This window comes from Caloenas nicobarica, chromosome 2 (assembly GCF_036013445.1).
Source record: "Caloenas nicobarica isolate bCalNic1 chromosome 2, bCalNic1.hap1, whole genome shotgun sequence".
NCBI lineage: Eukaryota > Metazoa > Chordata > Aves > Columbiformes > Columbidae > Caloenas > Caloenas nicobarica.
In genome coordinates, this window is record NC_088246.1 from 97,727,188 (window position 1) to 97,741,355 (window position 14,168).

Consider the following 14,168-nt stretch of genomic DNA (forward strand, 5'->3'; position numbering starts at 1 on the left):
AACCACAAGCCACAGTCATCTTCAGTACACTACTTGTTTTTGCTTTTCATTTATGAAGTATAGTCAGTTCAGTGCAAAGGTAATAGTCTATGTACACATACCATAGGAGCCATAGGAGGGAAATTTACAGCAGAAATTATGCATTCAGATCATTGTTATGTTATCCAGTAGCACAATATATTGTTACAGATTCACACTGCATATCCAAGGGCTATTATAATAGAAAGCTTGCAGCCAATATGCATCTTCAAACACGCTAGGTCTGCTTGAGCAGCCTTGAAGTCAGAAGTTGTGCCACTGATGGAACAAGCACGTAATACCTTGCAAGCTGGTTCCTGCAGAACAGCTTCCTGCTCTGTCAGCACAGGTTTGCAACTAAACGCATCCTCTTCATGGCAGTGCCTAACTTGAATTCAGTAGCGGTAGGAGAAAATTCCAAAATTTGATCATTTAAAAGGTTAAGTTTTTTGCTTTTGCATTTAAATTCTCAAGTATGTTCAAAAACATAGCAATATTTTTTTCCAAATATATATAAATTATATCCTCAATGCAAGTTTAACAATAATTCAATAGATCAAAAACATTTTTTTCCTGAATTATTTCTCAGCTTGCTGATAACTCAATTTTATTCTTCCAAAAAGATGAACTAGTACCTGCAATCAAATTAGAAATGTCTTGCACACGTGGAGAGATGCTGGGAATTACAAAAAGGTTTAAAAAGTGGTCCCGTTGATCAGATGCCAAATACTTTCAGCACAATGCCGCAACATTGAAGTTGTATAGTACATAACACAAGGTCAGCAGATGCTTAGTCTTGGTCCTCCTCTAGGAAACAAAAATCTATCACTTCTAAATAAATTTATTTCTGACTTCTATTTCTAACATTACTGATTTACATGGAGCTCTTAATACCCTTTGAGCAATTGGAGAAAACAATATAAACAAATCGCCAAACACGACTATACAGACAAGAAGCTGCCACGGTTTAGCTTTTTGTCTAAGTATATACAATTGCTAAGGAGAGATGTTTAACGTAAAGAATTCTAATCTACATATTTAAAAATACAATTTCATTTTCAGATGTTTACTTAGAAACTGCTTTTGTAGTCTGGAAAGTACAGCACCGGCTAACCTAAACCTCCCTTCTGAAATATAAGAAATATTTTGCTTGAACTTCATTATAAAAGAAAACATGGGACAAAAATATATACTTAGGGCATACAAGATCTTTACAAGTTTGTTTCTTTAGCATTTAAAATACAAAATTGCCTTCATGTTGGATAGTGAATAAAAGACATGTATTTGGGTTTTCCCCGTATACATTCATAGACTTAGAAATAACCTATCGCAGATGAATTTCATCTCCAGTACCATGGTAGGATGAAAAGTGTCTGAGCTTCAGCTTTCTTCAGTATCCACAAGGAGACTTTGTTTGCTATCACATTTATAGATGCTGCATTTGGAACTTGGAAGTAAACAGGCACACACTGAAAGTGATACAGTGAGTCAGAAGTCAATCCAATTTAAGGTTTCATTGTACTATAAATTTAATTTCTTATTCTTCACAGGAACAAGGAGAATCTCATAAGCTTTTTCATACCTGCTGTCACCTGGATTCACCTGCAACTGTTGAAGTGTGGGAAAAGAAAATGCAATCCTTTCCTTAACAGCAGGCACAAACTAAAGCAGTGCACAGGCCTTCACTTTCAGGTAGCATTACCAGAACATTACTTTAATAGTCACCTGCCGCTTATGGCTCCGGGAGAAAAGTCCACGAATGCCACTTAAGAAGCAGCGAGGTCTCCCTCAGGCTGCAGTACAACTACAAAGAATTGAGAGCACAACCAAGAGCCAGGGACAGAGAAAACTGAATTCAGCAGCCCAAGAGGCAGAAAAGATCCTTCTATACTGTGGGAAATGGCCAGGTGTGCAGTGAAAGCTCTGCTGGCATGCTGGCCTTCATGGGCTTTTCTACTGGTTCAGGACCAGAAGTTCAGCCTGATTTTTCTCCAGCTGACTCCTGGGCTCAGAAGTGGCGGTCTCAAACGACATCCCATTCATAATATCAAAACAGAGCAGTACAAAAGTCATTATGACTTTTCTCTTGCTTCTAACATTTTTGGTCAAAGTGAAAAAAATGAAACTTAACACTATATTGACAGATTATCATACAGCACCTTTTTCGAGATCCCCAAGCTAACCTCAAATGACCTCTGACGTTCATATGGCCCTGTGCAATTTAGCTCAGAATAAAGAAGCATGACAACTATGTTGGTAAAAAACAAAACCAAACCAACCAACCAAAAAAAACCCAACCACAAAAAAATCCCAAACAAACAAACCCCACCAAAACCAAACCCACAAATAAGTTAATTAACAGGAATAACTTACTCAGGTGCAAACTGTGCTAAGGTGATTCTACTGTTTCGATTCCCAGACACTGATCACTTGAGAACTGCATATACATCTTTAGCCAGTTACAGGTGGCCTCCTGCAGTCAGCCTGCACAGGAGTACCCTGCTCTGCCACTTTGCTAAAGAAAATGGAATAAGCAGCCACTACCATCACACAGCTAGTAAAATTATTTTGCTTAATGAACTTGCAAGACAATCTAGGCAGAGTGTTAACTGCTGCAAAAAGGTCTCAGCATATTTCACAGAAACAAACTCTCAATTTTATAAGCCTCTTAAATCCTCTGGTGTCTTGGTATCAGCCACTTCAGTGATAAAGCACATGCTACCATCTGGAGAAAAAGAAGCTGTTTTTTACAAAACAAATCGCCCCTCCACTTGTAAAAGTCAAATTAATTATTATCTTGATATAAATCTGAAGGGTTTCCTAGAGAAAGAAACTGTCTTAACTTGATCACAATGAGATGCAGAAAATTTTCACAGACCAAGTCCAGGCATGTCTGATGGGTGATCTCTTTGCTACTGCATTCTATCAGTAGTTTTACCTTGATATTATAGAATTTATGCATGTTTTGATCAGAATGTGTTGGTGACTAACACGCCTACCCAGTCCACTGCCATAGCTATCGCATAGAATGATCATGTTTGTTCCTCTGAGATGGAGCTGGAGGATTGTACCTTTAAGGAGGTCTTACAAAGTTCCTGGCACCGTTTGATTACTTTTTCTCAGTCTTCAAAGGAAAAAGGCAGGGAGAGCAGAGGAAATCTCACTGGCTGCACTGCCAGTGACCCAGACACCACTTGGACGCAGGATGGTGCAGTACCTTCAAGAGATCATCCTCTGACTGAAGAACAGCTGGCTTAAGTTCTGCCTAGCTGGGACTGGCAATCTCAGTCTTCCTGCTTAGCTGTGAAACAGATCTTGCAGTTTTGCTGGACTCATTAGTAATTAATAACCAATTATCAACGACACTGACAACAAATTCTTACTTTCCATTTTGAACTGTTGGATCTACTCTTCCTTCTTTTTTGGAACAGATCTAGCCATATTAAGTAAGTCATTCAAGTTTTCCAAATTAGCTGAAGTTCAGATACCTAAACAGCAACACACCGCTGGAAGCACCTGGTTCACAGGGAACTTCTGTGCTTCAATATGAGTTTAGGAGCTGAAATTAAGTTTTGCCAATGTAAAACTCTTGGCCAATGTATTTGTCATTTCTTAATTGTAGAATACTCATGAAAATGCTGCTAGAAAAACATAGGCTTCAGATGGAGCAGAATGAGACATTTCAGAAGGTCTGATGACCCACTCTGTGGGAAAATTAATCTGACTTGGTCTGAGCTTTTAATCAGATGCTAAAACTACCTGTGTTATATTAATTAATCTCAGCTTTTGTAACATTATGTGTGATCTAACAGTGTTTCCATGCAGACTGATCAGGACTTCATCCTATCATTCATCCTATTACGCCTCTACAATTCATTACAGAATCTAAGTGTGGTGTTTGGTTTTTCCTTTTTTTTTTTTTTTTTTTGTTTCGTTTTTGTTGTTTGGTTTTTGTTTGGTTGGTTTTTTAATGTTTGCTTCCACCAAGTGTACTTGCTTGCCAAGTAAACAACGCTGTGGTCACCAGCCTTCTTCATCAGCAGTAGCTCTGGACCCAGCTCACTGGCACAAATGACCTTCAGTGTCTCTTCACCACACAATGTGGTGTTTGCCTAAGGGCCCGTCTATTGCAGGCTGCAGCGCCCTTCAACCCAAACCCTCTGCACAGCTTGAGTTGCACACAAGCAGTTATTACACTCGCCACAATTAGAAAACATCTCCCTCTCATATTTAGCCAACTTCAGTCAGCTTTCCTTGTTCTTTCACAGATGTAGACAGAGGATCTCCTCCTCTGGAGCTTCTCTGTCCCTAAAGCTGCCTGTGGAACACTAAGCTTACCTTTTTCTTCTTTTCAGACATATGTCTTGGGGAACTCTATCTCACCCCCTGCACTCTGAAATGGTCAAATTCCCACGCTCACATGCGAAGAAAAATCTTAGCCAGCTTGAGCCACGTACCATAAAAAGTCTTATAGAGGAGATGCAATATGCCCAGACTACAGTTCATGTGCCTTCCGTTACATACTGACTAAAATACATATTGTATAAACACAGAAAGCAGACCTCAGGTTGTATCCCTATGACCCTGGGGCTTGATTAACAAAATCAGGAGTCTCCATCTTAGCTGCCCTGTTTTCAAAACTTCCAGTGAAGGAAGGCTCCTCACCTCACCTGGAATAACCCATTCTCCTTAGCTTAACTACATGTATTATAAAGAAATATTCCTAATCCTTAGCTTGCTTTTTGAATGAATAGCCTGTATCTATCATCCATGTGGAGAAAATACTATTCCTATCTTCTCTATAGCAACTTTTTCCACAGTTGAAGACTGTTTTCAACTCTATCCAGCTATTCCCCCTCCTTCTCAGGTGTCCCAACATGGACAGAAACTTCAGGTAAGGCCCGATCACACCTTGCTAACACAGAAACACCGCCATGCTTCTCACAGGCTACACTGTTGATGCATCCACTATAACGAGTATCTTTTCTGCAGCAATGAGTTAAGAGTGCTCAGTTTGTCATACTCTATACCATCCCTGCCCCAAGATGTTTTATGCAGTAATACCCACTCCCTTATCTGTCTGTGCAGCTGACTATTCCTACCTAAGTGTAATTCCTCCCATGCCTTATTTTTCCAAACCATTTCTATTTGTCATGATCAGCTTTAATTCAAGTCTTGACTGCCAGTCTGCTGCAGGCCTGCCAGCTTGGCATGTGTTACCTAGATAAATCAAAAATTTAATTATTACTGCCAAATGAGGACCCACCTTCACATACCCCACAGAAAGCATAATTTCTTAATTTTTTTTCCCCCATGCTTTTTGTATTAAAGCCAGTTTCAGTCTGGAGACTTGCCACATACAGTTAGGAATTTCTAAGGACAAATTCCAATACCCAAATGAGCTTTAAAACACCTCCTGCTATTTACAAAATAGTAATAAAAGCATTTGGTACGAACAGATTTCCTTCTGCTAAAATTCCTCCCTTTCAAATCTAGTTTTAAATTACTCTAACATATGGAAGATTCAAATCTCAACAGTTTTCCAAACACAATACCATCATATTTCAGCACAGCCCTACAAAATCAGTCATAGAAATGATATGAAAGTATTTTTTGTTTGTTTGGAAGTTGCCATCAGAATTATTTTGTGACAGAGTCATCGTTCTTCTTTCTTGAGGCTTTTGTCACATTTCCTAATCAGTGAAGCTCCATGATTTAAAAATATTTTTTTCTCTGACACCACCACTGGTAATTAAGGCATATGGCTTTACAAAAGGAAAGATAAGAAACATTAGTAATACGAGTCTTTTAGGTGTTTTTTTTTTTTCTTCTTCGAACAGTTCTAAACTATTTTAAGCTTCATATACATTATATGTGGTATATGTAATGTTGCTATAGAGACTTAACAAGCATTTCTTCAGGATGTTCTGCAACTTGTTGCTGGCTTGACCTCTGAAGTAACTGCAACCTTTTCAAACTTGTGCTGATACAACATAGTGTGTTCCATGCTAAGTTATCTGTATATACAGGCTTGCTACAAAAGAAACCTGTGATTCCTGATAAACCTATATTAAATACAATTGTGTAAACATCTCCCATTTAAATGTTGGGTGGACATGACTTGAATTGAGTATAAGAAAAAAGCACAAACAGTTTTGTCACGTATTTGCAAAAAGTATGTGGTATGTCAGTTTGGAAAGAATTCGTTTTTAATTGCATCCGGAAGATTACAGTAGAAAAGCATTGGGGTGAGGGATAAGGAGCCTTTCCTTTTCATTCTACCATGGAATAGACTGAAACAGTTTCATCATTCACCAATAAAAAATAATCCTTAGCAAGTTTTTGCATTATTGTTTCCAAACTGTTCACTGAAACCTACACAAAGGGCCAAAATATGTTTGTCTCGCTCAAGAGAACAAACCCACTGAAATCAACAGGACTGACTATTCAAATGTGGACAGCAAAGTTTGGCCCCAAATAAACATTCCCATAACTAGGGAAAACACTAATCACTAAAGTGCACTTAACATCATAGTAGCTACAGTTTCTTTATACATGCACAGTTTGTGCGACACTTTGTACATGAAACTAGCCAATGGAATATAAATAAGTGTGCCGCTTCCTTTTAAATATGAACATTAAGAATGAAGCACATTCACATCTTTGCCTTTCAAAGACCTTCTTGAAAAAAATAAAAGCACCTTCCTCAGAGTAACCTGGAATATGTTGTTAAATACAGCACATATGATTGAAAGAACAGTATTAAGGTAAAAGAACGTTCACACACAAAACTGGTATTTGTGGTATAATTGGAGTGACTTATGAAAATCCCACGAAAAGACAATCCTCTCACCAGGAGAAGAAGGTAACAGTTGTAGTGTTAATTCAATTTCTTCTGCAGGGGATTGTTTTTATCTTCAGCGTTTTCAGGGCTGAAGTCAGTACAGATACCATTAGGAGCCAAAAGAGATGAAGTCACCAAGCCACTCTCAGCTCCCATCTCATCAGCATAGAGATAGTCTTTTGCAAAGTGTGGGTGCAATTCAGCAAATCTGTAGAAGTCATCTAAAAAAAACGTCGTTACATAGAATCAGCTCTTTGAAACAGAAGGATGCTAAATTTGAATACTTACACATAAATAATCATATGACTTTGGAGAAAAATAGCAGCAGTTAACATACGGCTTGTTTTAGCTTCTCAGCAGAAGCCGAGATGACACACAGTGTTATCTAAGTCCTCTTAAAACACTTCAAACCAGAGCTTAGCTTGTATGGTGAAGGGGTGAACAGACTCAGATTTGCATTAAAATGCATGCGGAGCACCACATGCCCTTAGAGAGCATCTTACTGTTCACTGGGGGAAGGGCAGAAGTTGTCTGGCTGAGCAACAATGAACAGCAAGAGTAGGCATTTCTTAAAATCTGGGACGTCTTTTGGAAATATGCCCCTTAATGCTTTGCACTCATAACTCCCTTCAACATAACAGTTGTCATTGCTGCCTTCCGCTTTCAAGATTTCAGCATTTCAGAACTCCTATTATTTTAGATAATAACGCAAAGAAGAGAATTACTTTGAAACACATAAAAAAAAATGATGTTAATATCGGATACTGAAAAGACAAAAAAAAGAGCAAGATTAGTTCTTGGTGGAACGGGGAATCCTGAACATCAAGAAGTTACATTTTGTGTTAAAAATCAGACACTGAGGCCTTGTCACAATTTGCCCACATGGCTGTTACTCAGCCATGATTTGAATACGACATACTGTATGGATTCCAAGCCAAGAAGCTATTCTTATAATGTAAACTGACACTGGAAGAAGCTGGATGTGAACACTATTGCCAACTCAGTCCCCTACAGCGTATCACACATGGCCCACTCAAATTCACTGTGTATTCCCAGAAGAGCTCCCGATCAGACAACGCTGTGAGTTCGCTGGAGTGCAGTGCAGATGACAGCCATGGAGCCCTTTGCAGGACTGAAGCCCAGTTCCTCCCGCTACCATCAGGCTGCTGCAGAAGTGGGGAACTATCACAGCTCTCCCTCTCTGCCACCTGTCTCTGAGATACCGTGTTTTTCTCACTAGTGCAAAGGGCAAGGGAATGTCATTGGGCTCACGTGGGCACTGAAGTTGTAGGGCAACCCTGTCTCTGAATTGTTGCAAAGGGATAGGTGGGGAGAATGCAATAAGCATAACATCATCCTTCTGCAAACGGAAAAGTGGGTATCCTTTTTCCACAGTTTATATGGATCTAAAGTATTTTGGACCCTGTAACGTCAACAAAAGCTGATGATGTCCAGGTCATGAAAACCAAGGCTATCATCTATGTTAAAAACCTGTAAGTACAACAGGCTGATTCATCATCTAAATGATGAAGGGGGAAAAAATATCTTAAATGTCTGAAAATGTATACAGCAAAAATTTTTCTTTTGATAACATTTAAAGCAAGTTCAACTTTTTTTTTTTTTTTAATAATCTCACAGCAAAGAATGCCATGCATCTGACGTTTTCCAACAGTGGCAGTAGTTGCAATAATACATTAGAAACACATGAGTGCAAACTGATTCATCAGAATCAAAACAGTGAACCCAACAAAGTATGATATTTTTTTTGCAGTTAACAAGGAGAGAGAAAAACTAGCTATCAGCTTTAACCGGTCTAGCCTGCAGCAGGAACACGAAAACATTCCATTTTTTCATATGGACACTTTAAGCCTATCCCAAGGATCTATTTCTTTTTGTAACAATATATATCATGTGTGCATCATATTAATGGCCTTGAAGAAATAGCCTTTTCTGGGAAAGGTCATTCTGATAGTTAGCCCAACTAAGGTAAGACAAGTATAAAAATTTCAACCAACAGTACCAAAGATGCTCTTTCAATCACATTAAGCATAATCCTTTTTGGCATGGGAAAGACTAGAATATTTACTGTAGATGCTATTCTAAGTAATTCTTCCAAAAGTTACTGTATCTTTTCAGAAAATAAATTCAGAAACTCCCCCGAAGCAGTTGTTCACACAAGTACAATAGTCTATATCCAGATCAGCATCCTGACAACCAGGATCCACCCCTCAATGTTTTATCAGTACTGGATCCAAATGAAAAACCTCAGGTTCCAGAGAGGACTGAATTGAACAGGATAATGTTTCTGGTAGTTCTGAGTAAGCAGACATTTTGAGTCTTGCTGAAACAAGTCCTGAAGATATTATTAAGGAATATTTGTCAAAGTTGTACACAGCAGAGCTCAAAGAAAAGTGCCTGGGATCCCATTTGCGTAATTCATCACAAGCATGAGAAAAGGTGATATAGGAAAAACAAACTATTCCAGCATTACTTCTAACCACAGGTCTCATATTGCAGCTCAAGCTTAAAGCAACTGTGAAGCATTAAACTGGAGGAAAACATCACCTTAGTCATTTACTTGGGGAAAAAAAGTAATTTTGCTTCCTGCCCCTACTAAGAAGAAAGAGACAAAAAGGAAAGAACCCAAAGTGGAGTTCTTTAAGACCACTGTCTATATTTTTGCACTAAGTATCCATATATACTACAAGAACTTCAAGAGATTTTTCTCTTGCCTTTGCAATACCCTCATAGAATCATAGAATGTTAGGGATTGGAAGGGACCTCGAAAGATCATCTAGTCCAATCCCCCCGCCAGAGCAGGAACACCTAGATGAGGTTACGCAGGAAGGCGTCCAGGCAGATTTTGAATGTCTCCAGAGACAGAGACTCCACAACCTCCCTGGGCAGCCTGATCCAGTGTTCTGTCACCCTCACTGTAAAGAAGTTTCTTCTCATATTTAAGTGGAACCTCCTGTGTTCGTTTGTATCCATTGCCCCTTGTCCTACCATTGGTTGTCACCGAGAAGAGCCTGGCTCCATCCTTGTGACACTCACCCTTTATATATTTATAAACATTAACAAGGTCACCCCTCAGTCTCCTCCAAGCTAAAGAGACCCAGCTCTCTCAGCCTTTCCTCATAAGGGAGATGCTCCACTCCATCATCTTTGTGGCCCTGCGCTGGACTCTCTCCAGCAGTTCCCTGTCCTTCTTGAACTGAGGGGCCCAGAACTGGACACAATATTCCAGATGAGGTCTCACCAGGGCAGAGTAGAGGGGAAGGAGAACCTCTCTCGACTTACCAACCACCCCCCTTCTAATACACCCCAGGATGCCATTGGCCTTCTTGGCCGCAAGGGCACAGTGCTGGCTCATGGTCATCCTGCTGTCCACCAGGACCCCCAGGTCCCTTTCCCCTACACTGCTCTCTAACAGGTCCTTCCCCAGCTTATACTGGAACCTGGGGTTGTTCCTGCCCAGATGCAAGACTCTACACTTGCTCCCACAACTTGATGCTCCTCATGGAAGCTCTATGTTCATGAATCTCCTCTAGTTTTTGTTTCCCCTCAGATACATATTAATTTAGTGTATGGGAGCTTAATAGGATAATCCTGTGGTTAATTAGGTAAGGAATCTACATTTTAGAGAACAAATAATTCTTCCTTCTCTGAACGTTCATTCATATGGATATTCACAATACTGCAAATTCCCTCTTTCTTGTTGTTACCAGCAAGCAAGGGAGTCTTCAGAACAGTTTCACAGTCATAATTTGTTTGTCAAGAGCAGGTGGACAGATTCCTAGAATTTGCAATGCCCACTCACAGAACCTATTCAAATTCTCCAGAATCGTGTCTTAAGATTGAGAAATCTTGCCTCTCTCTAGATTACAGTGAAGGGATGAGCTTTGGATGTAAGCTGCATATAAAAAGTTAAGCTAACAGCACACTGCTTAAGAGAACTGAAACAATGAACATCTCTTTGGCAATTAGTGTATTTTTAAACACCTGACAAAAACCTCAGATTTCTAACAATTCTGATCCAACATTAACAACATTGAGATTTTATAACTACATTGATATTTGTTATTCTGTTTACCTGCAACCTGAGCTTTTGCTTTGGGATGAGATCTCTGGCTTCAAGGACTCTGCTATACATGCAGCAATTTAGGTTTGATACTTTGGGTGTTTTAATTTTTGTTCTTACAAGACTGAAGACTTAATATTCCTGCTTCACATTCTAACACCCTAGAAAGAAGGAGCTTGTGAGCAGACCCCTCTGCTCTCTGTAACCAAAGTAATGTGTCAGTACTCTTCCATCAGATACAAAGGTTTGATTTCTCAGAACTTGTCCGGACAACGCCTTCAGAAAAGCTGTAGTTTGCAAATTTTCCACCTCTCCTTTCTCAGTATTTAAGTGCAACGAATTGAGTATGTGGAAAGTTGCACATATTTTCAGGAAAGGCAAGAGACTGAATATTTATGGCACGAACTTTCAAGACAGCAATGCAATACCAAAAGTTTATTTTAACCTTCTAATTCTCTGCCACAATAAATCGGACATTTGTTCTCACTATTAGCTTTCAGATACGTTTAAAATTTCGGTGCAATGTTTACATTATAAAATGAGCACTTCTCTCAGAAAAAGATCCCAGCAAAGTTTCTAAGTGATGTAAATACCATCCTACTTTGTGTAGCCTCACAAAAGACTACTCTTGACTTCAAGAAATAGTGAAAATGAGAGCTAAGCACTTTGGTGGCCACTGCTGTGGCTCAGTGGTCCAGATTTTCTTGTGAGATGGGAACACACCATGACCATTCAGGAGTACAATGCAGATTTAAATGCAACTAAGTACTATTAAAGGTGGATATTAAAAGAATTCTTTGGTAACTCACATGAACTGGTGCGAGATCACATGTACAATATTTCAAATTTAGCTATTCTCAAACAATGAAGTATGCCAAAATTAGAGTTCTTCTAGGCTTACCAGCTTAGATTCTGGGCTGGTATTTTTGACACTGGTGATGGGGGGGTGGGGTGAAGAGCTGAGTCACGCCCCAAATGAGTTGGGAGACAAAAAGGAGCAACAGAGATAGGCAAGAAAAAGGCAACAGTGTAGGATGGAGATGGAAATGCTGGGGATGTGACAGATGAGAAGTACAGAAAGGAAAGGGGTAGGTACAGCAGGAAACAAGGAGGCAAGACATAAGAGTCAGGAAAAAAAAGTGGAGGGTAGCAGCAATGATTCTCACTCCAATAACTAAAATAGTTCTGTAGTTGAAGCTTTACATACATATTGTACGACTGAAACATAGGAGTAGTGGGGAACAGATACAAGAGACAAAACAAGAGGATAGAGCTAAGACAGCTTTCTTAAAAATACATATTCACATGACACAGAAGTCACAGAACAGAATATGCTGAAAGAGCTAATCCAGGTATTGCCTGACTTAATGTGGAAGGGAAAAACCTCTGAAAACATGTAAACATGACATTTGATATTAAAGGTGAAACTCAAATATTTGTTTTAAAATGTAAATGTACCTTTTCCTGCAGTGCTTTTACCATTATTAAAGCCAACAAGTCAACTAAAAAGGTAAAGTTTAATAAAAATAACTGGTGTGTATATCAACACGAGTTCAGACAACTTAACATTTTGTGACAGTTCAGATCCACGTAAAACACTTACCGTATGTGATATTTCCTTTTCCTTCTCCATCTACAGCTCTAAAAAGATGAGTAACATTAATCTGTGACACACCCATAGCAGTCTTCAGAATATGGGCTAAATCCTCTTCTGTTATAGCTCCATTTTCCGACTGGTACAGCTATGAATCAAGACGGCAAGATAAATCATTGCAAAGCTGAATGCTGACTCCTAGAAAGAGCACCGCGCTAAGAAGTTATAACAGATTTTAATTTTGCATTGGAAATTCAAGTCACTCTCAGATTGATGTGATCTACTAAGGATATCTGATTAGTCTGGGTAAAAGAGAACATTGATTATCAGTTCACATCCGTATGCTTAGAAAGTAAAGCTTGCTATATTCAGAAAAAAACCCATGTTTATATGCCTAACCACTGGAATTTCAGTGATATTCAGAGACAAGACTGTTTAGCACTAACATGTTTTGCAGGTATCTAACAAACTAATTTTTAGTCTCTTGAGCTACGTGTCCAAACTCCGAGAGGGTCTGTGGAATCAGGAGATGTATTTAGGTCAGCCTAAAGCAGATATCGTTTCTATTTGGTCAGATGTAAAACTCAAGATTCCTTTGACCAACATCCAACTAATTCAACAGCCAGTTTCCATAAAATACCTACATCTAAATGGCGGTATATTAATCAGGAGAATCCTACCCTCTAAAGTGATGGGCCTATAATTTTCTACAAATACTTATTCTAAGAAAGAATAATTTGAATATTCTGAAGTCATGAAGCAGAGTTTCATCACAGAAAGAGTTAGATTTACTACTGACAGGAGACTGATAACTAAAAATAATTCTTCATAGTCTATTCTATCTTTGTATATGTACAGAGCTTTCCCAAGAAAAGAACCCAAATATTTCAAAACATCTGTAACCAATACAACTTCATTAAACTTTCTACAATAACTGAACTTTCCTGTGAAATGGAAATTAAGACAGACTATGTGAAATGTTGCACTTTATTCCTGAAAAAAAATGGCAAACTGCTTTGCAAAAAGCAACACAGGGCAGAGGACAGCATCTGTTCAAAGTCACACATTCATGAACTGGCTCCCAATAAGCTGTGTGAATATCTTACTGTACACAAACCCAGGATAACAGGGAAGAAAGGACTGAAGGGAAAGAAAAAAAAAAAAAAAAGGTTCTTTCCCTTTGTTTTCTAGAATACTGTGAGCAAAATTTCTTCAACTTGAGACTTTTTTTAACCCTTCCAACCATCACTAGCAGGACAAAAATGAGCCATACCTGCTTCCCTTTGCTGAGTACTTCCCCTTCTTCGTACATGCACAGAACTGCTTTGCAGTTCTACAGTTAACTTTATATTTTGCAATTAACCAGAGGACTCAAAATTATGTATTATGAGTTGAAGAACAGAGCAGATAGTGAATAACAGAATTTTTCCAACTTTCTTATTTTAAGTTAGGTGCTTCCAAAAAGAAAATAACTGCCCAATCTGAGCTTTTCTTCCTCTAAAATCGCAAAAGTATATTGTACATCATGCATCATGACAGCTAAATTTCACTGAAATACTGCCCAAAACCCACCTTCAAGTTTACTTTAAGCTTGTTCATTTTCGTATGAATGGACAGAGCTGACCAAACAG

General features: G+C 38.8%; 1 protein-coding gene across 3 annotated transcripts in view; it reads right to left on the bottom strand.

The window, feature by feature from the left end:
- Window positions 1-547: 547 nt before the first annotated feature.
- Window positions 548-14,168, bottom strand: part of LPCAT1 (lysophosphatidylcholine acyltransferase 1) — a 65,072-nt gene continuing 51,451 nt past the window's right edge. For 2 of the 3 annotated variants that reach the window (XM_065629522.1, XM_065629521.1), the window contains 2 exons: window positions 12,547-12,685; window positions 6,206-7,083 (listed from right to left, as the gene is read on the bottom strand). In XM_065629522.1, coding sequence (XP_065485594.1) covers window positions 6,899-7,083; window positions 12,547-12,685 — 324 coding nt within the window. In that variant the 3' untranslated portion in view covers window positions 6,206-6,898. Of the gene's footprint in view, window positions 5,239-6,205; window positions 7,084-12,546; window positions 12,686-14,168 lie in introns of those variants that run through there. The other variant, XM_065629520.1, reaches the window with a different exon arrangement.